Source organism: Gigantopelta aegis, chromosome 6 (assembly GCF_016097555.1).
Source record: "Gigantopelta aegis isolate Gae_Host chromosome 6, Gae_host_genome, whole genome shotgun sequence".
Taxonomy (NCBI): domain Eukaryota; kingdom Metazoa; phylum Mollusca; class Gastropoda; order Neomphalida; family Peltospiridae; genus Gigantopelta; species Gigantopelta aegis.
This window is the reverse complement of record NC_054704.1, coordinates 29725534-29752131: the sequence shown is the minus strand read 5'-3', so window position 1 is coordinate 29752131 and position 26598 is coordinate 29725534. Positions and strand designations below refer to the sequence as shown.

At 34.6% G+C, this 26598-nt stretch overlaps 1 protein-coding gene across 5 annotated transcripts; it reads right to left on the bottom strand.

Moving 5' to 3' along the window:
* Window positions 1-2651: 2651 nt before the first annotated feature.
* LOC121375434 (syntaxin-7-like) lies at window positions 2652-23502 on the bottom strand. 5 transcript variants are annotated; one of them, XM_041502885.1, is made up of 12 exons: window positions 23475-23502; window positions 20987-21160; window positions 20418-20489; window positions 20188-20257; window positions 18544-18643; window positions 16650-16790; window positions 15173-15231; window positions 14550-14640; window positions 13573-13645; window positions 12851-12933; window positions 10081-10193; window positions 2652-5401 (listed from the first exon to the last, which is right to left on the bottom strand). In XM_041502885.1, the coding sequence occupies exons 2-11, from the start codon at window positions 21057-21059 to the stop codon at window positions 10083-10085; spliced, it is 873 nt and encodes a 290-aa protein (XP_041358819.1). In that variant the 5' UTR covers window positions 21060-21160; window positions 23475-23502; the 3' UTR covers window positions 2652-5401; window positions 10081-10082. The 5 variants fall into 5 exon arrangements, with proteins under 5 accessions (XP_041358819.1, XP_041358820.1, XP_041358818.1 ...); XM_041502886.1 differs by lacking the exons at window positions 10081-10193; window positions 23475-23502 and adding exons at window positions 11948-12060; window positions 22597-22753; XM_041502884.1 differs by lacking the exon at window positions 23475-23502 and adding an exon at window positions 22597-22745.
* Window positions 23503-26598: the final 3096 nt, after the last annotated feature.

The following is a 26598-nucleotide window of genomic DNA, read 5'->3' as shown; positions in this document are numbered from 1 at the left end:
AATTCTCTTACATATGAACATGGAAGAAATGAAGAATGAAAGAAAGACAGTATGAAAGAAAGAAAGAATGAAAGAAAGAAAGAAAAATGAGCATAACAAATAAAATGACACAAAAATAACAGATAATGAACTAGAAAAACATAACAAAACAAAATAACAAAATAAAATAGTAATATAAGATACACCGTTGTTTGTACAAATTTACAATGCATTGCAACTTTCATATATCAGCATACACAGGTATTTAACATCCTTGTATATATATATATATATACACAAAAAGGATATACATGAAAATTAAAGTATGATCTACACAATACTGTTATATATAATGATCATAATATTTAATCATTTATTTATTGGTTTGTTTATATTAGATTGCATGGAGTTGGTTATGACAAAATGAGACCAGTCCATAATATCGTAATAGTTATTCAGTAAAATGTTTATATATACAGGTATATAGGAAAGAGGTGCCTTGTCTGCCCCCATGCTTCATCCCACCCACAAAATTTCTTTAATATGGAGAGCTGTTAACCCGTCCATGTAGCACACCTATCAAAATATGTATTCATGTATGGTTCAAACTATACACGGACAAATACTGTAGATATTACTTGGTTAATAGTGCATCATAAAGACTTAGATCAGACAGAGATGTAAAAGCTAGCAAAGAAACCTCAAGAATATTTTATATAATTCGTGAATGCCCTTGTGGTTTGTTCAAGGATTGTGTTCATTAAAAATGTTTACAAACAAGCCTAAGCAGTTTTCATAATAAATAAAACATCAATCTGTTTTTACCACTCTCATCAGGCTCCATTCCTCAAATATGGAATGAAATAAGAGTTTGAAAAAAAAATCTTTTTGGTTTCATTTTGTTTGGCTAATTGTTGTGAAATTGAAATTTTTTTGTTTGTTAAAGACGACAAAATAACTACAAAAGTAACTACATACTAAAGGTGGGATGGTTTAAGAGGGGTGTAGCATAATGAATTATGTAAAATTTTGATTCAAAATTATAAGTGACAAACATCAAAAGAGTGAATAAATTTACAACTCGCCATTTATATCTTCATTGTACAAGAATTGCTTTTCACAAATATACATGTGCAAACAACAAACACAATTATCAATGACACAATATATGAACAACACAAACATTATTCCATAGAAAGATTTTCACCTGCTTAGCAGACACCTGGTACAGAGACAAGCATAAGGTTAATTGTATGATAAAATAACAATTTTAATGTTAAATCAATTTTGTCTATAAATTATTTTTAAATATTGTCGTGACACAATTATTAACATTTTACTGAAGTTCACATGATCATTTTTACTACAAAACCAACAAACAAGCCCACAATATAATAGAAGAAAGCAAGGCTTACATTACTTACTTCAAAATTACAGATGAATATTTGAGGGGTAAAACTTGATTCCTACTCAAAATTCAGCAAAAAACCCCCAGACCTATGACTTTGACAATTTAAAGAAAAATTAACATCCAACACCTTTAAATTGTGAGCCACGATCTAAAAAACATCACAGACAAAATGATATTGCTCTGGTAGATTTCAAATAATGCATCAATACAATTTAGTCTACACCTGTGTAAGTCACCTTTACTTTGGAAATAATTGTTGTTATTTTTTTCAACCATTATTCAATTCTGTTAACAAATAAAACATGATTTAGGGACATATATATATACATTTCCTCTAACCCTCCTCACCATTAGGTAGAGTCTGCTGATAACTGCTTCTTTTTTCATTTTTAACAAGGGTTTGGTTTTTTGGTTTTTTAAATATTATGAAACGAAAAGATAAAATAAAAAGTAGAAATTATAAACCAAAACAAACTTGTGTAATTTTAAAGAGTTGGTTGGCTTACAGCAAACAACATATTTTTTCAGTATTGGCACTAAATATGTTAGTTAGTTATCTGATTGATAAAAATTATGGCATACATTCAATAAAATGCTGCCTATGAAAGTTGGTTAGTATATGTTTAATATTATAGACATGACACACATAAACTGTGAGATAAATAAAAAACCCAACAAATTAAGACTGTAACAACATAAATTGAATATTTCTCATAATACATCCTTTATTTCTAATATATATATATGAATGATATATTGACAGTACCGAAACACATGACGGTAATAAAATCTTTATCATATAATTTCAGGAGTTAATAAAAGTTTAGTACCGTAAATACTATATTAAATTATAATTCCAGTTAGCCATTACTCGATATTAAAATGATTCAAAATATGCGACGTTATGTCTTTTTGAATGGGAAAGACATTATTACTTTGCAGACTTGCTTAACTGCATGTGTATGCTTAATAATTAAATTTGTTACATTCATTACAATGTAACGTCATCCCATTGATCAAGAAGTAGCAATGGGATAAATTCATTTTTTGTTGAACACAAAAATTACATCGTCAGGGAACGTCATATCTGATGACGTCATTTTATATGGGCAAGTTGTCTTATTGAGCATTATTGTTTATGGATAAAAAATTATTTAAAATAAAGTATGACATTTGAGTGTTATTATTAGCCTGTATGATTCAAATTTAATTGTAAGTATTGTCTGTTATTTCTTTTATGTTCATCTGGGTATGAGCAAAAGAAATCATCTGCAAACTTATGTGAGAACGGCTTTGCCAATTCAGTTTGTGGATGATTTTTTTGTTCATACCCAATGAATGTAAAAGAAATCATAGACAATCTTTAAATAAATACAATTTTAGTTGTCAAGTTTAACCTCTAATTTTGCAAAGTGGTTATTGCCTTCAGTTGTGCATTAAAATGTTGGACCAAATTTATTAAAAGTATTTATTCCTTAGTCCCATTATTTCCTAAATAGCAGTGTATTCTTAATAACGTGATAAATATAGGTGTTTATACATGTACATAAGTCATTGTTTTTATACCTGCTATTGCAGGGCAAGACTTAGCTTTATTCAGGATCAGATGGGGGAGATGAACAAATGTTTTACCAGTGACTGTTAATCTTAATTTTATTAATTACATTTTATGAATGTTAACAAAACAGTAACCTATATCAGTGAACCCTGGCTCTCCCACATTGAAGCAAAACTATCAAACAGGATCTACATCTAAACATACTTAGAGGTGTGAGACCTTTTGTTGCTATTTAGTTTTTTTTCTCCTGGTGTTTACTGGCCATACCTGAGTCACCTCGGAGCAAATTAGTCTTTTGTATGATCAGCTGTAAGTAATTACCACCAGTCAAGTGAAGCAAATTGTATTAATTTTTTACACTTTGTTTTGGATAATGGCCGTCTGGTTCTAAAAGCTGAATATGCGAATTCACAAACACATTTACAGTGTGTAGAGTTTGTTTTGTATTTCGGCTGACCGTAAGGCAGGCTTTTCACACAACTGGAGTCCGGATTATCGTGGTCTCACTGTATTATATATTAAAGCATTTTTAGCCTGCTGTCATGCACAATTTTCAATAATGAAATGCTATAGCTGGTAACACTTCTGTGCAACCCTTCTCCACTGAATTCTAGCTATAGCACAGTATTTTTACATATGAAGTAATATTAATATAATATGCAAAGATGACATGATAATATTTGGTGATATTTGGTGACAACTCTAATAGCAGTGGAATGTCTGTGCTGTGTGTGGTGTAAAATTTAAGAAATCAACCACACAACATTCACGGTTTGGTTTATTTTATGATATAATTACATTTTCTGCACTTTAGACTGCAACAAAATCATAGTAATTTCAGTCTTAAATATATTTTCTTGTATTAAATGCACCATAATATACTCGAAAATTTTAAATGGACATCCAATTTATTGCACAGTGTGACCGAATGTTTGTTTCGTACACTTTGTTCAGACCAATATTCCTATTACTTTTATTTACAAGTATATTACCAAGCAGTTTTAAAAGAAAACCCAGCAGTCTCTACCAGTGACTGTGACAACCTTCATGATCCCTTTAAGGGGCCAGAAACCCCATTAGTGTCCACATACCACTAGATTAAATAACTTGAACAAAGAGGCTAACATGCCTCTGCTAACAGAAGCAATTTACAAAGAAAATATTTAAAGCCCTGATGTTAATAGCTTGATTTAACAAGAATAATACAACTGAATATTTTAATATTTTGTTCCAATGTTTTCTAATAAAATGTATACCAAATAATTGTTCATGATGAGTTATATAAGAGTACAATACAAAAAAACAAAAAATAAAAACACACCCTTAAAGAAACATGATCTTTCTTAGTTGATATGACATGACCCAGATATGTCAAAGCAGATTGAGAACATGGTGCAGAACAACCTGTAATCACTTTTGTCTAGCAGCTTGGATCCCAGATAAAGACTAAAACAGACCTGTCAGCGAGACCACTAAGCTATTTGAGAAACAACTAGTAAACCAGCTCAGCCATCAGATCCATTATCTTCTTTCTGGTATAAGCTTTTGTTTGTGTATGTGTGTGAACAACTGTCAGATTTTAATGCTAGGATCACTGTCAACAGCCAGCGGAAAGTTGGCTACTCAACGGCTGCATTGAGTGGTGAATGTGCTCAGACAAACAACTGGGTGTCACGTTGAGTTGTAATGTGTGCTCAGACTGGCAACAACTGTCGGGCCCGATTAATTTTTTGAATCAGATATGACAGCCATCATAGAAGTCGTATATGATGAAAATCAAGTTCCAAGAGTGCTCAGACTACCAACTGGACTGTCACAGAAGCTGGCCAACTTTCTGCTGGGAGTTGGTAGTCTGAGCAATGCATTAATTTGACAAAGGTATATGTCAACTACCAATAGTATAAGACTCTAACTCCCAGGTGTTGGAATATATAAGCAACTGGTCAACTTTAGTTGTACTAACATGTATTGGTAACACTAATAAATTGTAAACTACTTCTTGTGAACTTTCCAAAGAATTCATCACAGCAGAAAACAAAATATTAATTCAAATTCTTATGTTGTTCATCCTTCTGACCACCCTTATCCAGAAATGGAGGGCAGAGCCCCCCCCCCCCCCCCCAAAGCAAGTCACCCGACCCCACCCCACTTCTGATGTCTATGTAACTGTAAGTCAGTTGATAATGAATTAATATGCACATCAAATAGCACTGCATTAAACAGGTCGTATGTCGAGTACCTATTACATTAGGTAATAATTTAAACTTGTCGGGGTAGAATCGTCACAGGGAAGTCAGTGGTATAATCGTATGTCCTGGTTCAACCACAGAATCTCGTAGATCAGGAGTGACCTCTGCTGATTATCTAGTGGATCCCCAGATTATCAGACTTAATATGACGATCACAATAAGTAGAATTATCAGAATTATACACTTCTTCCGTCGGGACTTGCCCTGCAATAAAAACCACATTTTTGTCAATACTGAGAACATCACAATATAAATTAACACTTACAATAAAACACTTAGAATTTTTTTTTTTACACTATTAAGACTTTACATATTTTTAGTAACAATTTCTATCAAAATACAAGGTAGCATCTCACTGCCTTCATCAGGGGAACATAACTCTATTATCTATGTACATGTAATGTCCATCTTCACATAGGAATAGCCATTTAATATATATACAGAACTTCACTAGCGTTGTTTTCGTTTCCTATTTATTGCACAAGTTTATTTTGCGCAGGAATATATACCACGAGACCGCGTAGCAATAAATAGGAAGCGAAAATAATGTATGTGAAGTTTTGTATTTATTACATACCTTCTTTTGTTTTTTATAAAAGCCATTTTTAATTTCTTTCATCTATTAATCAATACTCCTTTCATGGATTTTCTTAATGTTAAGATTCATACTCTGTGGCAATCTTGTGTAATGTTTCAAATACGATGTGACGTAATTTGTAAATCAAACATAAAATCATTAATAAAAAGGCGCTACTTCAGTAAAAATAAAAAATCAATTCCCCATTTACAACTTCCGGTCCAGATTGCACATACCGGTATGTCCGATACAAGATAAATTTATCACACGGTTTAAAAATGTCTTTATCACTATAGTAAGATTGAATAGGTATGTAATAAATTAATATTCTTATGGTGTAACAAATTGTGTGTTCCTGGGGACATGCTGGAGAAACAAATTAAGCAAAGCTTTATAAAAATTGGGTGTTTTTTTTAAACTACATTTTTACTCTTTTCACCTACATATTGCTAAAAACAACTGGGGGGTAATAATAATTCATTAAAAAAATCCAAAAAATTCTACTGAATTAAATGTCTTATCTACCATAAGCTTATTGATCTGTGCACTGTCCGTGTGCAGGAATCCTGGCACGGGGTGTCAGTGTTTCGGATAGAAAGAAATGTTTGGATATGGTGCTATGAAATTGAATATTTACAATGTGTGTGCTGAATGCAACCGCAGTTGATAGTGGGTATTTGGGGGGGGGGGGGGGGGGGGGGGGGGGGGGGGGGGGGGGGGGGGGGGGCCTCCCCCAGAAAGAAAATAGGTTAGGGTTAAGAAAATCATACAGTAATGATAAAGAATCATTAATTTTGTCAAAAGGTTAACTTGAAAAAATAAAATCTGCCAAAAAATTTAAGTATGGCGCTATACACATTTTACCCTCTTGCAGAAACCCTGCCCGGAAGTGTGGACTGCACATATGGTGAGCAGAGTTTATTGGGGGGCTGGGGGTATGCTCCCCGGGAAAATACATTGAAAAAAAAAAAAAATGTTTTGAACAGATGGGGGGGGGGGGGGGGGGGGAGGGTGTGTTTCGCCTGCGGTAATGAACATCCGTAAATGCAACTATAAACCAAGTTTTATTGATCTAAGACTTATAGGTTGTGTGAAACTATAATGCAAAAGTTGACGCTGTCATCATTGCTGACAGAAAAGTAACACCTATACCTTGCATTTTTACTTCTTAAGCTGAGACCCCCCCCCCCCCCCCCCCAAAATGTGGGTTTCGCATTTCAAAATAGGTCGGGTTCCTAGAAATGCACAATTGTGTTTTTTTTATGTCTAAGTAAAGATGGACATTACAAGGCTGCTGCTGAAACATTTGGTAAAAATTGTAACTACCATAGTGAAATGTTTAAATTTTCCCAATTTTTTATTTTTGTACATCAATATTAAGAACAAGTAGATATTGTAGCTATATATAAATACACAGTGCATAAATCAGTACAGTAATCAAAATTTAAACTAAAAGAAAACTTTAAAATGAAAGATTATATTACTGATAACATCAACAGTATTTCCTATTAAACATAATATAACAAGCATTCTGAGAATACTGCTAAGGCAGTACATGTCCTCTACTAGGACCAACAAATGTTCCTATCTCCATGTTCAAGGGCTATAACTTTGTGAAAATTTGGCAAATCTTGAGGCATTGCAAAAAATAAAACGTCCAGACATTCAAGTTCAAAGGCCATCATTCTATCGAAAATTGCCATGAAAGTCAAACTTTATCTGTATCAGTACCTGATAAAGCTATACACAAAATTTGACAGGTGAACAGACAGAAGGACGGAAATGAAACCTATTGTCCCGTCCGGTTGGACCGGTAGGGGACTAATAAAAATATTATATTAGTTAAGTCCTTCACATTTGAAAATATCAGGCGAGTGATAAATTACTAAGCTCAGGGCAAGAGATTTACGATCTGTAGGAAAAATCTTGAACAAAGCTTTGCACATAATCCTATTGACAAAATGAAGTTTTGAAAAGCAATCAATACGACATTCAAATACTGAGGGCTGCTGTAGTTGAAGCAGCTTTTCAAACAACCAGTGGAAGGCATGCTGTTACTACATTTCTAGGTGGACTATAAAAAATGCCTCTGAGATAAAATTAAGGTGTGTTTAGGCACACAAGCGCAATAACGCCCCTCAAATGTGAAGGACTGTAGATACAAAAATGGGAAAAGGATTTGAGAATATATAGAGCATAATATTTTACATTAGCTAACAGGTGAGGCACTAGAAAGAAAAAGTCAAATAAGATCACAGACCAAAACACCCAAAAAAAGAGCAACAAACAGCATGCAATGCTATGCAAAGCAAACATTATAAATCAAGCATACTGTCTCAATCAAGCTGAGAAATTATGACCTGTGCAGTCCTTGGCTTTTGAAAAACCATGGCAAGAGAAAATTTGCACACCTCAAAACACTTAGGCAAGTGAAAAATCGCACCCACCAAGATGCTAAGGCAACCGAAAACCAAGCATTATTAATTTATGAAGTAATTGGTATATATAAATGTAGAGACATATGTTAAAAAAATTAACTAATAAACCAATGTTTTTTCTTCTAATTTTATGTTGTTTGGTTCATTAGTGTAGTCTGATTTCTTTTCCTTTTCAGAAATGGAATTATTCAAAAATTTCAGGAACAGTGCTATAGAAATATAATTATGACATACACTAATTTAATTACAATATGTACTATTCAGACAATTTGATGCAAACAATTATAGATACCTTTTCAGTGTTAGATGGTTTGATGAACGTGCAGCTAAACATGTAGGAATGAACTCTTCTTGAATTTCATTATTATGTACACCGAACATGTTTATGATAGTTGGGATGGGAAAACCTCACTGGTTCTGAGAAATGTTTTATTTAACGATGCACTCAACACATTTTATTTACGGTTATATTATTATTTTTTATTTTTTAAATAACTTGTTAAACGTATTAGTTCACTTGATAGTGTTGGTTGGGGCATTGGCATTCACGTGGCATTTTTAATTCAACAATTATGCAACCAGTCTCCCTCCCTCAACATTTTGTAACACGTCATTTGATCTACCACTACTAGTTACGAATGGCTCTGACATCTATGTCAAGTCAACGCTATTTAATTCAATTCCATTTTTTTCCATAACTATATGAGTTAGCCTTATTAGATGTTGTGATCTATTACCTTACAAAAGTGGACTGTTTCTAATTAATAATAAATTAAATAGGCAAAAGAGTTTGATCGAATTGGTCCGTCTTCAAAGATGTCTATTAAACCAGTGTTTTTCGATCTGTATAGCAAAGATAAGTACCAGTCATATAGTAAAAGGTTGCATGGTCGCTACGATTCATGTCACTTTTGTTTTCTGGTATTATTAAACGGGTCTTTTTATCAGCTACATATGGTAAATAGTGGCAATCAATACACAAAATTATTTTACATGCGCTGTTTGTTAAGTGTAACATGTGTTATTTTTCACACTCGCCAGATTGAAATTACGTGCGCTGTATGAGTGCAATTGCACTCGCATATCTAAAAAGACATGGTCTGACCTATGTTGATTTATAGTTATTGTATTGGCTTTACTTAACCAGGGGCTGGATGTAGCCCAGTGGTAAAGTGCTCGCCTGATGCACAGTCCATCTAGGATTGATCCCCATTAGTAGGCTTAATGGGCTATTTCTGTTCAAGCCAGTGCACCACGACTGGTATATCAAAGGCCATGGTATGCGGAATGGTGCATATAACAGATCCCTTGATACTAATAGAAACATGTAGTGGGTTTCCTCTTTTAAGACTGTATGTCAGAATTACCAAAAATAGTTTGACATCCATAGCCGGTAATTAATAAATCAATGTGCTCTAGTGGTGCCATCAAACAAAACAAACTTTTTTTTATTTAACCAGTTTTTTGGTGTGCTTCTTTGTGCAATTTAATCTTGTTTTATGCACAGGTTCTTTTTCATTAATTGTTCTAAATACAAATATTTTACCTTATTATATATCGTCTTAACTTGTCTGTCATCCACTGAAGTACATGTATGTAACTAATATATCTCACTGCTTTTGAAACACAGAAGACTATCAGTGGTATTATGCAAATTCATAAGTAAGACACACATATTAACATTTTAAATCATTATTACAATCATAATTTATGAATATTAAGAAAGAAAACCTGCATGACATTCAATAATTACACATAAAATGATGCACTGTAAATGTTTAATTCAAAGAATAAATAGCGTTTAGTGCATATTTGGCTGAAGCCTAAGATTAAAAATCCCATGAAGAGGAATACAAATAGTTGAATACCTTTAATTTTTAGATTGGGTCTGAGTCACAGCTACAGCAATAATAATTGCAACAATAATGAGAACGACTATAAGTACGATGACGCAACAACATTTCTTCCGCCGTGCCTTTGACTGCAAACAAGTAAAACAAAAACTGAACAAAACAGCAGGCAAAATAAGACAACAACAAAACAAAAACTCTAAGCAAATAACACTGATTTTCAACATAACAAAACTTGTTAACCCTTCAAGTACAACAGTAATATTCATAATAAATATAAGGATAAGGAAGACATCTTTCAATAACACTACATGAACCAGTAGTGTGCAGTGAAGCAGGAACCGGGACATCGGAACAGTCATCCTGTTAGACAGTCAAGAACCACCAGCGGCGTAGCGACCCACTACCCTATATTCCCAATATACATGGATGTGAAGCAACGCAAACATCAAACGGCTAGTATTCATGGAAAAATAGTTTGTCATCAGGCAGAATGTCCGTAGCAAACATCGGAGCGGGACATGTCGTCAAAGGTTCCATAGCATGTGACGGTAACATCTCATAACAGCAGCAAGGCAAACACGCATCGTCATATGAACTGCGAACACTGTATCTTCAACCACAGATGGGGCTGGATCATCATGTGGAAATTCTTCTTAAGGCGAGCACAAGCAGACCAACGGACGGAATGGCAGTCGCTGGAGACTGAGACCATAAAAAGTCCCGTCGGGATCCCTCAGAAGCCTGGAAGCTAACATAAGCCAAAGATCGGTGACGACAGTCCGTGGGACCTGTGATAGGTCACGAGAAGAGTATGAAGAACACTAACCCAGTGAAACTGCTGAAGTCCCTTCCACAGTTGCCGCAGGCGACATAACAGCAAAAGCAAAGCCGCAGGTTGGACTGCATCCGGAAACATCAAGACAGCCGAAGTCTAGATAGGGCCAGAAACAGGTGTCGCTGGAACAGTCACTGGACCCGCCTTGAAATCGCAGAAACCGTGGCAGCCATGGAAGCAAACGTCTTCTGCAACATCATCGGTAGCACCGACCTGCAAAGTACCGGCCATCAAGGAACATCTGAAGCAATCATCGGTGTCAGGCCCTTCTTGGAATGCGTTGATGGAAGTAGACGTGATGGAACATGTCGTGGACCGCAGCCAGGCAACCCCTCATCGTCATGTAGTCCGCAAATCCGTATCTATAACGGAAGCAGCCGGAGACGCATCTGCTCTCATAATCTGCGCACAGGCAAGGTGATCGTCAGTAGTGGAAGCCGCAGCTGAACCGAACCATGGACTGTCCCGTCTGGAACCTTCAGAAACTTTGGAAGCTGCTTCAGCCAAAGATCAGCGACGATAGTCCATGGTGTCCGTGAAGATCGGTTACGGTCACAGCTTCGAGGGTGCCGATGCATCTAATGGCAACCATGCATTGTTACCCAGCAAAACACAACAAATTTGGAATAAATAACTCTTAAAACAAGCGTTAGAAGCCAAAAGAATATAGTGACAAGCATTATAAAACAATGGAGGAAACGAATCCACCATAATAAGACACAAGTAGAACGAAAAAACCCAAAGTTTGACTCCAAACAACAGAGCAAAAAAAAACATGTCCAAACTAGACAAGAGAAAGGAAAAGAAGGAAGTTGAAGTCACATGACTGGACTACAGGGAGCATACAGTGAAGAATTTTAGGCTGTTGGGATGTTCGGACCAGACCACTCACGTGGGGGGGGGGGGGTGTGTGTGTGTGTGTGTGTGTGTGTGGAGGTGGTAGGTGTGTGTGTGTACTTATGAAAAGAAATAATAGCTTTTAGTACATATTTTGCCAAAGCCCAAGCTTAAAAGCTCCATGAAGGGGAAATACAAATAGTTGAATACCTTTATTTACTACTTTGGGTCTGAGTCACAATTATAGTAATAATGATTGCAACAATAATGAGAATGACTATGAGTACGATGATGCAACAACATTTCTTCCACCGTGCCTTTGACTGCAAACAAGTAAAACAAAAACTGAACAAAACAGCAGGCAAAATAAGACAACAACAAAGCAAAAACTCTAAGCAAATAACACTGATTTTCAACATAACAAAACTTTTTAACCCTTCAAGGGCTACATTAATATTCATAATAAATGCCTATAGCATTCAATAAATGTAAAAGAAATTAAAAAATAATCACTCTTTGTTGATTTTAAATATCTTCTTTACTTGAAGAAATATATTAATAAAGTGTCATCGAAATTAGTTTTGTGATCTGCAGTTCTACTTTTTAGGCATAGAATTATTTTTATTTGTTCCGGTGTAAAAAAAAAATCAGGTAAAATTATTTTGATTAGAATACTGTCCTACAGTATTAAAATATAAACACTTGATATTTATACCAACTAAAAGTTTTCAGTGAATCACAAATGTAGAATTCTGTTGGTTTGAACCCCACCCGTGCTCGAGAAAGTGTTCGACCGAACCATTCGGTCAATATCGGACATTTCCGTATCATCAGTTAGAAAATTGAATTAGATACAAATTAAGTAATACATGTAAGTACTCTGAAATAAAATAAATAAATTGCAAATTCGTAATCTGTATTTACATGAATTTATTACTAAACAATTTGAATATTTCAACAAAAAAAAAAAACCCCAGCACTGTCCACATTCCAGAGGTATCTGAACAAAGCTTAACATGCAAGAACAACAAAAAGACCAAACTTAAAACAGCATAGCATTTTCATTTGAAATGCACATGCAATTCATTAGTGAAGCAACAACACTCATCGTACCTGATAGTCCCGGGCTTTACTGAGCTGTGAAGTTCCTTCCTCCACATGTATCTGGGTACTTTCTATATTGGCTTCTATACAATCTGTAATAATATTTTAAAACAAAAATACTGAAGTATTGAAGAAAACGTTGCCTTCTTCAGGCCAACCATAAGCAAGTGTATTGATGTGACAAGCTTATAGAGGAAACTTTATAATACTGAGGTCAGGTCAGATCATAGGTTTTAATGTGCACATTCAGAACAAGCTGTTGTAGCACACACCTGCCATGGTCGCAGGTGTCGACTTTTGCCGGCTCATCCGTCCAAGACAGGAAAGGGTTGAGAGGTGGGGGGTGGGGAAGAGATGGGGTCGCCCGCACTGGCAAGTGCAAGGAAGCATAAGCAGCTCAACCAGGGTCGGTAGCAGGCAAGGGTTATAATACTACTTACATCTTCATCTAAATACCTTTTGTAATATATTGTAATACCATTTTTTTTTTTTTTTACATTGCACAAATATGTCTTCTAATATTATTTCCAGGATTAGTTTTTTCATGTAGAAAGTTCTACTATTAATGACATCTATATTTAACATTATTAATAGTATAATTCACGTTATTATTATTATTATTATTTAATACCTCTTTCAACATTTCCGTCTGTTATTACCAGCGTTATTATCACTTGTATAAACTAACCTACAACATCTTTCCTCTGATGATGAAAACCAAACCAACGTACCTAAAACTTCACCCTGTTCATGTACCAGCATTCCTAAGTCTTTAAATATTTGATTTACGTCCATGATATCACTCTGCAAGTAAAAGTAAAATGCATTAGTTAACATAGAAAACGTCATATTATGATCACTGGATTAAAATTATTTCAACAACTACTAGTGATCAGGATCAATGATAATAATATGTAACAAAATGCATAAAACACAAATGACTAGTAAAACAAGCATTCTGAGAATACTGCTAAAGAATACCAGACACAACAAATGTTTGTATCTCCTAAATTCAAGGGCCATAGCTCTGTGAAAACTGAGTAAATTGCCATAAAAGTCAACTTTGATCTGTAATAGTAAATGATAAAGCTATAAACAAAATTTCAGTTCAATACCTCAGGGCATTGGGGGAAAAACAGGCGAAAAACAAATTTTCGAATTTCCTAAGTTCAAGGACCATAACTCTGTCAAAAATGGGTAAATCACCATGAAAGTCAAACTTGATACATGATAAAGCTATACACAAAATATCAGCTCAATATTTCAAGGCATGGTGACAAATACATCTGGAATTATTTTTTGGTATCTCCCAAGTTCAAGGGTCACAACTCTGTCAAAAATGGATAAATCACCATGAAAGTCGAAATTGATCTGTAACAGTACACGATAAAGCTAAACACAAAATTTCAGCTCAATACCTCAAGGCATTGTGAAAACTATATGTGGGACAGATAGACAGACAGACCTATAGTTCCCTCTGGGATGGACCAATAGCGGACTAATAACATAATGTTAGAATTAAGAAAAATACATCATACTGAAAGTAGGAACATTATGTACAAGATTCTTGTAGATAGGCAATTAATAATGTTGATATCTAACCCCTAGCTGCAATACTTTTACGGACAGTCCATTATTGAAGATGGCAATTAAAATTAAAATTAGAATGTTGAATATGCATGCAGTAGAATTCAATGATGGAAAATACCTCTAATTTTTTAATGGCTTCTTCTCTTTCTCTCAAACCATCAAGGTCAATGTCTTGCTCCATTTGAAGGACTGCTTTTGTCTGAGAGAAACTGAAACAAAAACAACCAAATTTTGTATAGAATAACAAGCATTCTGAGAGAACTGCTAAAGCATTACCTTACCCCTACCAAATCCACAAATATTTGTATCTCCTGTGATCAAGGGCCATAACACTGTCTAAAACTTGATCTGTAACAGGTATACACAACAATTCAGCAATTCTTGAGGCATTGTGGACAAAAGTCAGGAAAACTATATTTGGGACAAATTGACAGACAGAAAAAACTTATTGTCTCCTCTGGTCAGACCGGTTCGATACTAATACATATCTCATTTTCTTGAATAACTATGTAAACCTATTCCAATTCTGAAAACAAATTAACTGGCAGAAAAATTATAAGGGAAGTATTTATTCAGCAAACAAGATACACAACAGATCTAAGACTCACTTATTAATTTTGAAAGCTATGCATAAGTGAAACTTTGTATGTGAGAGTAAAATGATACACAGTTGTTTGTTTTTCAAGCATATGTAATTGTTTATAATAAATCAAATTTAAATGTGGCCAAATGATTAATTACCCTGGAGTACCCATCAAGTCTTGTTCTGGCGGAGGTGGGATTTCATCCATGAAAGGTGACTGAAAGAAAATAATATATATGAAAAAAACACACAAAAAAACTCTCAATATATATAAATAATAACTGGCTATTGATGTTGGGTACTGGTTTTATCCAGCAACATTAACACTAGTGTATTTGGCCTGAACAAGATACGGCCGATATCCTGTCATTAAACAGCTATTGCTGTTATCCTACAATCCAATAAGAAGAGAAGGGGAATCATATTTATTCCTTAATTTTGAGATTAATGTGATTTAAGAATGTCCAACCATATTCAGACACAAAATAATGTGATTTGATAATGTTTTAGTCTTCCAAAGTGATTTGATGATGTTTTACCCTTTCACACAGATAATAATGTGATTTGAGAATGTCCTACCCTTCCACATACATAATTTAATAATGTGATTTGAGAATGTCCTACCCTTTCACATACATTATTTAATAATGTGATTTGAGAATGTCCTACCCTTCCACATACATAATTTAATAATGTGATTTAAGAATGCCCTACCCTTTCACATATAATAAACAGGGAACACTTTATTTTTAAAAACTTGATTAACAATATTTCTAGTCAATTAAAAATTGATTAGCAACTACTGTTTAATGTTTTAAAAATGTGTAGAGATCTCTAAAACCTGCTTAGTGAATCACAACACAATACTGAATAATATGTTCCCTGATAAAGTGATTTAAGAATGCCCTACCTTTTCACACACATAATGTTATTTAACCTTCTGACTACGCCAGTCGATATACTGTACACTGTAAACAGTGCATTCCCCAATTCATATTTCCTGCCATTTTGCACATGACACTCACCGAAAAAAAAAATTCTTAACAGGAAACTGTTTAGTTTACAGCATGCTAGCTTTTGTTTGTTGTTTTTCATAGGAAAATAGCTTGGAATTTTGAGTTCAAAAAGTGGTTTACGGCAAGTATTTTCACTTGACAACAATGGCAGAAGATCGCGGTCATTTTCAGAGATCGATAGCTGATTGTGATAGCTAATTTGATAATAAATTTGATCGTTTTACCAACAATGAAAATCACCAAATATTGCAATATGAATCGTAGTTCGGTTGTTGTTTTTTAATTCTGGCCAGAAAGCTACTGTTATCAGGAATAAGTGACATAAATACTGGACAGCTGGCCACAAATGCCCGTAAGTAAACACAACTTTTTAGATTTTTTTCCTAATTTTAAACACCATTAACTGATTTAAAATATCACAAAAATTATAAAAACCCACGAAAAGAATACTTAATGATTGATATATGTACTTTATTTTACGTATTTATAAAACATTAAGTGAATATATGTCAGTAAAAATTATAAACTTGTACCCACATAACATGGTTTTTGTAGTCTAAAGGTTAAGAAATGACCTACCCTTTCACATATATAATAATGTGATTTGAAAAGATCTTACCCTTTCCACAGTGGAATGTGCTCTTGCGCGTGCCATGCTAGCTTTTTCCTTCTCAGCCGCTGTGCGCTGTGTTGTCTGGAAGTTCTTCAAGGCATCACTGAACTCTTCTGTCAATCTCTCCTTCTGCATTTTCCATTGTCTCTGCAATACAAGGTCAAATGAATGAGTTGAAATATACATTATAATATAAAAAAATCTTGGTTTTCACACATGATATAGAAAATAACGAGTTTTCTACTTAGTTTTTAACAGCAACAGAACATTGAGGTGTGTTTTTTCAGACCGATATAGGCAATTTAGTGGGGATATTTACAGATACAGGTCATTCGCTAAATTTAAACATCGATAACATGCGCTGAGGTGCATAGTTGTGCAATAAACATGTCATAATATTAATCCGGTTTACAGTACATCATATAAGTTGGTCTAATGCTTGTGGAAAATTTATATACTTATTTTGTTGTTATTCAACAAAGTAATAAGTACATCAAAGTAACAGTACCAATAAGATTTTTGCTTGTTTTAAAGCATTGTCATTAAATGTCTCATTATCATAGACACTACGATATGTGCATGTGTGCTCAACACCACATTGTAACAACCATTCCAAAATATTGGATCAAAGTGTTTAAAAATACTAGTGCATTCCTTGAAACAATTTAACACACATGTAAAGGTAATAATACTGTGTTTTTGATGGACTAATATTAGTAATAGTTTTCAATTAATGAAATTAGCTAATACATACCAAATGTCTACACTGAAGCGAACAAGTAGTCCACACATTAGACCATACGCTATGGCATAGGATAAAGGCCTTGGGCTAACTGCTAAAATAACTGATGATCCCAAAGTTTCATTTATATAACCAAGTATTGCAGATTTGTGGTAGGCATGCATAATGTCAGCTGGTGTCCTTAGTAAACTACATCCGAACTCTTCATGTTTCCTCCCCATTCAAATATATATTTCTTCAGATGACGCTGCCATAGTGATTCCACATTACCCGACAAAATTATTTTCAGTTGCGGTATAACATCATTTTCAAATTGTCAAAAAACATCATCAATTTAAATTGATGGATGAACATGAACCGGAGTCATCGAAACATCATTAACTATGAACTCTGCAACTTTGTCGACAGCCTACCTGCAGGCCTACAGATAGGCTTACTCTATATGTGGAAACCCTGAATTCATTCATACTTTAGTATGATACTAAACCTGTCACCTTCTTTAAATAAAGATTATTATTACTATTATTATTATCATCATTATGATACGTGTGTTCTAAACTTTGAAGATAAAATTATAGCAAGACAATTCTAAATATAGCTAAAGAGTCTCTGATCATGTGATATTTACTAATTGCGTATAATATTATGCACCATTGAATCTGTTGTATGATTGAAAGACTTAAACCAGTTGGGGAATAAATGGCAGGGCTAGCTCTTGTTGAGAAAAACATATCGTCAACATTTGATCTTTAAAAATGCTAAATCACAGTTATTTCCCGACAAAATACCAATTATTACATGAAATTTGTTCGCCAATTGTTCCTAAAATTTGCAAATGGTGAATTTGGCGAGTGGCAGAGCTAGCCCTGAATGGTTGGGTTATTGTCAATTGTATGTTGCAATCAATATGTTCTAACAGGGCCTAACTTTTAAAAGAAGAAAAACTGGAAACTGAATGAAAGATATTTTTCTACCTCCATGGTTGTGGTTTTCAGTTTTTCTCCTATAACCGAAACTAAACTTATTCCATGGTTAACAGCACATCACTAGAGATAATGGAAACCCTGAAAGTGTATTCAGTGGTTACAATCATTAGTAAAATATGCTGCTTGACAGCTTATGTTCACAATACTAAAAAGGTGACATGCCGTATCTCACCTGTTCTGAAGGGTTCGATGGAGGTTGTAGATGAGCCAATTCTTTCAAATATGTGTTTGTTTCCTTCGCCAGTTGATTGGTGTAGTGGGTGGTTTGGTGACTGCAATAAGAATTATTCTTTTAAAATCAGTATATATATATATGCTAGGCTCAGACTGTCAACTGGCATGATGAAGATAGCCAACTCAACAGTTGCGTTGTAATTTTCCCCAACTGCCAACTTACGAAGGGTATACTCAGATTAACAACTAATCGGTTGTAGAAGTCATACATAACAAAAAAATTGTTGTAAGTGCACTCAGATTAGCAACTGGACAGTTGTAGAAGTCGTGAGAGCAGAACGTTGGCCAACTTTGTGCTGGCAGTTGGTAGTCTGACCCTAACAATACATTTCATACTTTCTTCTTTTTTTCTATTGGAGTTATTATTTAAATATTTCTAATAACAGATGTATGCTTTCCTCCAAGTTATTTTGTTTCACCTAAATATATTAACTAAATTTTCATTTACTACTGCAGGACTGTAAGAATATGTGAAGAGAGGAGACATGTGCTATAGTTGAAAGATGAGGATGGGGCACGAACTCATTTTATAAATTTATACACAGACATAAAAACATAAAGAAGTAAATGTTTTGGGCACACCCACCCCTCAAATGCTATGGCCATGACAGATTCCCAAGCTATAATAGCTGTAAACGTTATTACTTGGACACACTTATACATTATTTAATTGTAGCAATAACCCCAACACCACCCTCATACACACTATGTCTCCTAACCAACTACCAAATTTCAGCCAAGTCGTCCCTGAACTTTATTAGAAACAGCAATAATACTTTTTAAAAACCCACTTACAAAACCTGATATAGCTGCTTTAAGAGTAGTCTCCACAAAGGCATTATGGCTGCCATGTATTAACAAAGAGCTCACTTCGATGTTGTATATTGCCAGACACCACTGAAGTAGCCACAGGTGCAGATTGTATTTTGGTAGTGCTGTTTCATTTGTCTTGCCATATCAACAAATAACATTGCACTTTCTAATAAAAAGGTAAATTCTCAATCCTAACATATAAATTTTAGTGATATGTCCATCATAGATTTAAAGATAAAAGCAGTACAAAAATTAGTATTTTTCATTTGAAGAATCCATCAAAAAAAAAAAAAAAAAAAAAAAAAATGTAAATCAACAGTTTATTACGCTCTATAAAGAGTTGAATAAAACAGTGCAAACATTATTGTTTTAACTTGAAAACTTCTTGAGTTACACTGATTTTCAGGTTTTAGATATTAATAAAAAGGTGGGGTTAACATTAGAAATCCTGATTACTTCAAAAGTAGGAATCGGATTAATTCAATATTTTAATACTGATATGTAGATAGGCAGTAGAAATTAAATCTAGAATTTTAAGAGTTTTTACCTGTACGTTTTACAGACCTTATACCTAATTCACAATAGAGGCCAATACATATAGCCTATACATACCTAACAAATTTCAACTAAATTGGCCCACAACTTTTCTTACAAGATGACAAAATAGAGGGAACACAAATAAACATAAACATAATAATAATAATGTTAGTAAAAACAATAGATTCCCTGCCAATAGATTGGGAACCTAAATAAACCACTTAAAACTTACACTCTATTACGAATATCGTCCGAATCCTCCCTGGTTCCTATCTGGGTAACCAATTTTTGAATCTGTGTAACTGAAATCACAAAAAGCAGATCATAAAAATATCACACTCTCAATCTGAATTTTTTTTTTTTTTAAATTACAACAATCTATTTTCTGTAGTAAAGAGAAAAAAAAGGCTAAAAGAAACAGGACCTGGTGGTCACACTGAAAACAGCCACAAAAATACTCACCATTTTGTTGTATTTTCTGTATATTATTCCCAACTGTTTGAGCCAGCCTGCTGTGTTCACTTCCACCATCAGCTGAAAATATTATAATTATAATATATACCCAATAAAATTGTCATAACTACCATAGATACATTTTGTATTAGCTGCAAATAAAACAAGACTCATGCAGAATTAAGTCTTGACTACCACAATCTAGTTTATAATAAAATTGCTAAGACTAATGGTTTTACACTTTCTTTTTAAAATAAAACACTTTTTTTTTTTAAATTTGTGATGTAAAATTCACTAACAATGTGACATACATGTAGTTCTATATTTTTCAAAATTCATAATTAGTGCTTATGATTTAAAAACTGATGGTGAGAAATTATGAAGGAAAGCAATTGCTCATAGTGTCAAATTCACAATACTTGAGCAATATAAATGTGTGATGAGGCAGTTATTATATATATATATTTTTTTTTTTTTTTAAAGTTACACTAAATGCAATACAAACCCAAAGCTAAAATATTTCTGGCAGTATTAATTCCAGTAAATCAAATTTTGTTTAAGGATGATCTTTCAGTTACCTGTTTTGGCATATCCCCCGGATGACTGGTATGATGAAAATCCATCAAACGATCCTCTACCATAGGCAGCCATGCTGATTGGTGGCTATGGATTAGGTGTTATAAATTATCTGATAGTGGTAACCGTACGTTGTTGTCACTTGTCTTATATCAAACACCAGTCAGTGTTAATATCTGCAAATAAAATAATAAACAAATCACTATAGAACAATAACAATAAAATTTAAAATAAGTTTTAAAAATTGATGAATTTCTGTTAAACCAATTTTATCTCACAAAACAACAACTATCTATCTATTAATATCTTGATATATTGAGTAATATTTCAATAAAAATGCTTCTAATATCAAAGTTATGATTTCATAACAGATATATGTACATTTTATAATTTGATTCAAATAAGCATATATAAAAATATGTTACTTATCATAATGATTAAAATTGGGCACTGGAGTAAAGGCACAGCTGAACGAGATTGCTACCACCAGTATTCAGACAAAGACCACAGTGTAAAATTGTGATCATCTTGCACAAATGGAATAGGATGCAATTTTTTTTTTAAATTCCATTTAATATTTTTTAAAGCACTTATACAATCAAGAATGTTTAATGTTTGTTGGTAATTTGTTCAATAACATAACTCCAGAAGGCAAAAAAGTATTAGAAAACATACATGTATTGGTATACTGTAGTAAGTGGACTAGTCGACATCATGCAGTGGATTGTGTAGGTGTTTAGCAATCATTCCAGTTAATATTGTTAGATAGATAAGCTGGAATGATGCCCTTACGGGGTCTATAAATGCACACCATACATGTACATAATTTATGACATCATCTAACATCATCTGACAAAGATATGAAACATGTTTCTTTAAACAAACATTAATGCTATATTTTTGGAAGAATAGAACCACAAACTTGAAGGATATCAAACTGGATTTAAAACTGCTAAGAAAAATACATTGTAAAATAACCCCAGATTAAATCAGCATAGCTGAAGAGAAAAAAATATATAAAAGCCATACATTTTCAGACCTCATCTGTTAAGGACAGCTATTATTCACCCTACTTGTCATTCCTATGCGATTAGTTCAAAGAAACAAATTTTAGCTCCCTCTAGAATGTGTATTTATATGGTATCGGTATGGTAATATCTTAATTAAATGACTATCCATAATCTAAGATAGGGGAGCAATTAATCACTCCCCTCAAATTTTTTTTTACATCAAGGTCTGTATTTTTGCTAAGGATTTCCTAAGGTTGATGAGTCACTTTTCGCACCCTTGTTTTTGGCTTCTTATACCAAAAAATATGACATATCTTACAGTAATTTTTTTTAAATTATAAAATCTTCTTCAAACAGAAAGAAGAAAGAAGTGTTTTATTTAACGACGCACTCAACACATTTTATTTACGGTTATATGGCGTCAGACATATGGTTAAGGACCACACAGATTTTTTTTTGAGGAAACCCGCTGTTGCCACATAGGCTACTCTTTTACGACAGGCAGCAAGGGATCTTTTATTTGCGCTTCCCACAGGCAAGATAGCACAAACCATGTTGAACCAGTTATGGATCACTGGTCGGTGCAAGTGGTTTACACCTACCCATTGAGCCTTGCGGAGCACTCACTCAGGGTTTGGAATCGGTATCTGGATCTTCAAACAGTCAGGCACCTTAGTAATTTTCAAAAAAACTTTTTAAATAGCAATTTGGCATTGAAATTATTTCAAGATTCTGAAAATGGAAACATCATACACCAGTTTACTGAAATGCAAAGTGAAACAAAATATTAAGTTTAAGTTTTAAATGATCAAAAAAATAAAAAGTACCATATTCGTTAAATAAATCATATAAAAATTAACATTGGATATGTCATATTTTTTATATACAAAGCCAAAACAATGGTGCAAAAAGTGATGTCGTCGACCTTAGATAATATATATTTAAGGGAGAGAAAGGTCAGGGATACTTAATGATACCTCTGCATATTTAAAGTTAAACTATGGCTGTTTTCTATCTATTACGGTTATTTTGACATTACACTTTGAGAGGAAATGTGCTGCTACTACATACATGTACCTTACTTCTACAAAAAAGCAACAACTTGAACAAGGAATTTTTTTTTTTTTCAGGTTAGTAAATACTATAACCTTCGAAGTACCAGATGTGGCCTTGACTGAGGTGTGAAAAACAACTGAGTCCATAATTGGCAATTGAACATACGATTGATCATACGATTGATCATACCTAGGCAAGCCAACATTATTATAAATAACGTAATGTTCCTCTTCCTGAACAAAATAATGAACATGCACCAAATGAGCAATATTATTTGTCAATACTCGTTTAAAACAGTATAAATGGTGTTAAAATAACAAACTTATTGGTAGCTTTATAATTTGTACACATATGAGTCAGTTATTTGAAAACGAACTTACAAATGACTATGACTAAATAAATAAATCGGTCTAAATCCACCTACTTTCCACTAATATCTGCCATTACTTGACGTCACACTATGGGAAATAACTCTATGTGATATGATGTCAATAAGGTTCCACGCCAGTGATAAAAAATTTTTTTATCACAATATAATGCATATGAAAAGGGAAAGGAATACTTTTTAACGGCACCTAAGTAGATATTAAACTATTGCTTTTCGGTATCTAACATAAAGCTATCTCAAGCTGCTGGACAATCAAGCTGACGACAGTGGTTCAGATCCCGTCAAAGCTGGCTCACACTTTCATTCATCTTTCTCATCTATCACCCTCTGCCTACCATTCTCATTATTTTAATATAAAAAAAACTTTCCAATTTCTCCCTCGATTTCAATCTGTTTCGACCCTTTCTGACAGTTTCCTCCAATTCTGTCTTCTGAACTGCCCACATCATCGCCTACCTGTCTACTTCCTCCAAGGGTGCAGTCTGTGTCTACTTCCCTGCACCCACCTGGCATCCTAGTCACCTGCCGCTTATATTGGTCTTACCCACGGCACTAACTAACGACCGCCGGTAGTAGGGGAGCATAGTAGGTGGTTACAAGTGCCTCTTAACAATGCCAGAAGTAACTACTGAACAATCTCTGAAGTGATCAGACTAAGCCACAGCTAAAAGATGATGGGGAATGGCAGGTGTGTGACACAGACAGCCACAAGAGACAAGCACCTGTCGCGGTTGGAGAGACAAGGACTGGCATGTGGAGGTGGACAGCCAAAGAAGTTGAAAGATAGGGGGAGTTGCCATATCGGGAAAAAAAAAACAAACAACAAAAACATGGCTATCGAGAGAGAGAGAGAGAGAGAGAGAGAGAGAGAGAGAGAGAGAGAGAGAGAGAGAGAGAGAGAGAGAGAGAGAGAGAGAGACAGACAGACAGACAGACAAAGAAAGAGAGACAGAAACAGAGACAGAGAGAGACACAGACACAGAGAGACAGACAGACAGACCGAGACACAGAGAGACGCGGAGGGGGGGGGGGGGGGGGGGGGGGCTCGATACCGCGGTGGTCGCTTTAGCCTATATCGTACACTAGCTGGTATAAGATATAAACAGACCAGCGCTGGAGGACACTCGAGCTAAGCTACAGGCTTACCGATTAAGCAACAAGGGGTCATTCATATGAATTTTGCAAGGACAGTATATAACACAGCCTTTGGAATACCGGTTGTTGAGTACCAACTGGCACGTGGAAAAGCCGTGTCCATCCAGGACGATCGATCCTGCTATCCACTGATTCTTAGGAGAGTCTCCCCCCCCCCCCCCACACACACATACACACTACTAGTTTTATATTCAAATAATTTACTTTAAGATGCTTTTTTATGTGTTTGTATTCCCTCCCCCGTCTACTATAGTGTATTCCCCTACCGACTTCACATATTTACGTCCCTACGGGCCTCTGTGGACAGTGGCGTGGGGTGGGGGGGGGGGGGGGGGGGCACACGGGGGTGATGGCCCCCGCTCTTTTTTTTTTTTTTTTAAACTTACATTTTATAAAATCATACATATATAGTGTGGGTTGCACCACCCAATATGAATTGCCCACCCCCCAAAATCTAAAATCGATTAATTCTCAACGGTGAAGTCCACAGTACGCTTGCCGATCAATATTCATTAGCATCGATTCGAATGCAATTCTTTGTAGATTTATTATCACAAGCAGTTGTGTTATGTTTGGCATTTTTAATGTTTCCAGTGTTTTATCTTTTTCCTCGGTGAAATGCCTTATGATTTATATAAGCATAAACTGCATTTCACAAAATGTTCTTTCTCGTGTAATATATTCATATTGAATAATATTGAATTATACACAAAGGCGGATCTAGGGGAGGGCAGGGGACCGCCCCCCTCCCCCCCAAATTTTGCGAAAGTTATAATTTTATTATATATTAATTTTTAATTATTTTTTTACGATCCCCTCTAAACCTCCCCCAAAGTTCCATTGGCATTCCGCATTATGTCATTGCCCCCTCCCCCCCCCCCCCCCCCCCAATGGATTTTCTGGTTCCGCCACTGATACATGTGCACTATACAAATAAGTAAAAGAGTGAAACGGTCGTACAGACAGGTAGGTACATTTTCACTATCATTTATATCAGATACATACAACTTCACTTGAAATAATATCTGATATTTACGAAGTTTTAAAACATATGAGCTGTCACACGCGAAAACCTACAACTTAGATTGACGTCAGAAACCGAATGAATGAATGAATGCATGTTTAATGACACTCCAGCACGAAAAATACATCGGCTATTGGGTGTCAAACTATGGTTAATGCAACCCAATGTGATGATCAACATCAATATAAAAATTCAACAGGTCAATAAAAATACAGTGTAAAGGACTGTGTAAAAATACAAATATCACAGATAGATATAATTAAAATTTAGAATAAAACTCAGTGTCACGTAAAAATTGTAAAATAATTTCTGGATGGAATCAAAATGATTCCATCACATTTCTTTGTCCAAATAAATCTTTTCGAGTTGCTGACACATATTTACACTCCACCAAAATGTGGTGCACAGTCAGAGTACACTGACAGTGCACACACTGAGGTGGAGGATCTTTCTTTAAGATAAATAAATGGGTCAAGTAAGCATGACCGATGCGGGCACGACACAAGACAATCTCATCCTTCCTGCACTGTCTATAGGAGGACTGCCACTCTCCCAAGACTGGCTTGATGGTATGAAGCTTGTTCGTAACCGCACCGTCCCAATCATGTTGCCAAGTCGAAAAGATAAATTAGTTAATACTATGTTTAAAATCGGTATATGGTACACCAACCCTGGCATGAGGCAAATCCAAAGCAGACATGGCAGCAGAATCTGCCTTTTCATTACCCCTGATGCCAGCATGGCTGGGCACCCAACAAAATACAATAACTTTATTGGCAATGGATAAAAAGACACACTTTCGTATCACCATCGCAATTAAGGGATGGTCCAGCTTCATATTACGTAAAGCTTGGAGACACGAAATTGAGTCAGTAAAAATAATAAACTTGGATGCTATTGAATCTTTGATTTCTTCTAAGGCTTTAATGACTGCCCAAACTTCAGCACTAAAAATCGATGCTGAGTCGGGCAGTCTCAATG

What these genes read in the sequence shown, in the direction of transcription:
- LOC121375434 (XM_041502885.1), bottom strand. Translation starts at nt 21,059, where the DNA reads ATGGCTGCCTATGGTAGAGGATCGTTTGATGGATTTTCATCATACCAG. An exon ending in GACTTGATGGGTACTCCAGG is followed by an intron (nt 14,641 to 15,172) that starts GTAATTAATCAT and finishes TTTTTGTTTCAG; the next exon opens with TTTCTCTCAGACAAAAGCAG. An exon ending in GTAAAGCCCGGGACTATCAG is followed by an intron (nt 10,194 to 12,850) that starts GTACGATGAGTG and finishes ACTTGTTTGCAG; the next exon opens with TCAAAGGCACGGCGGAAGAA.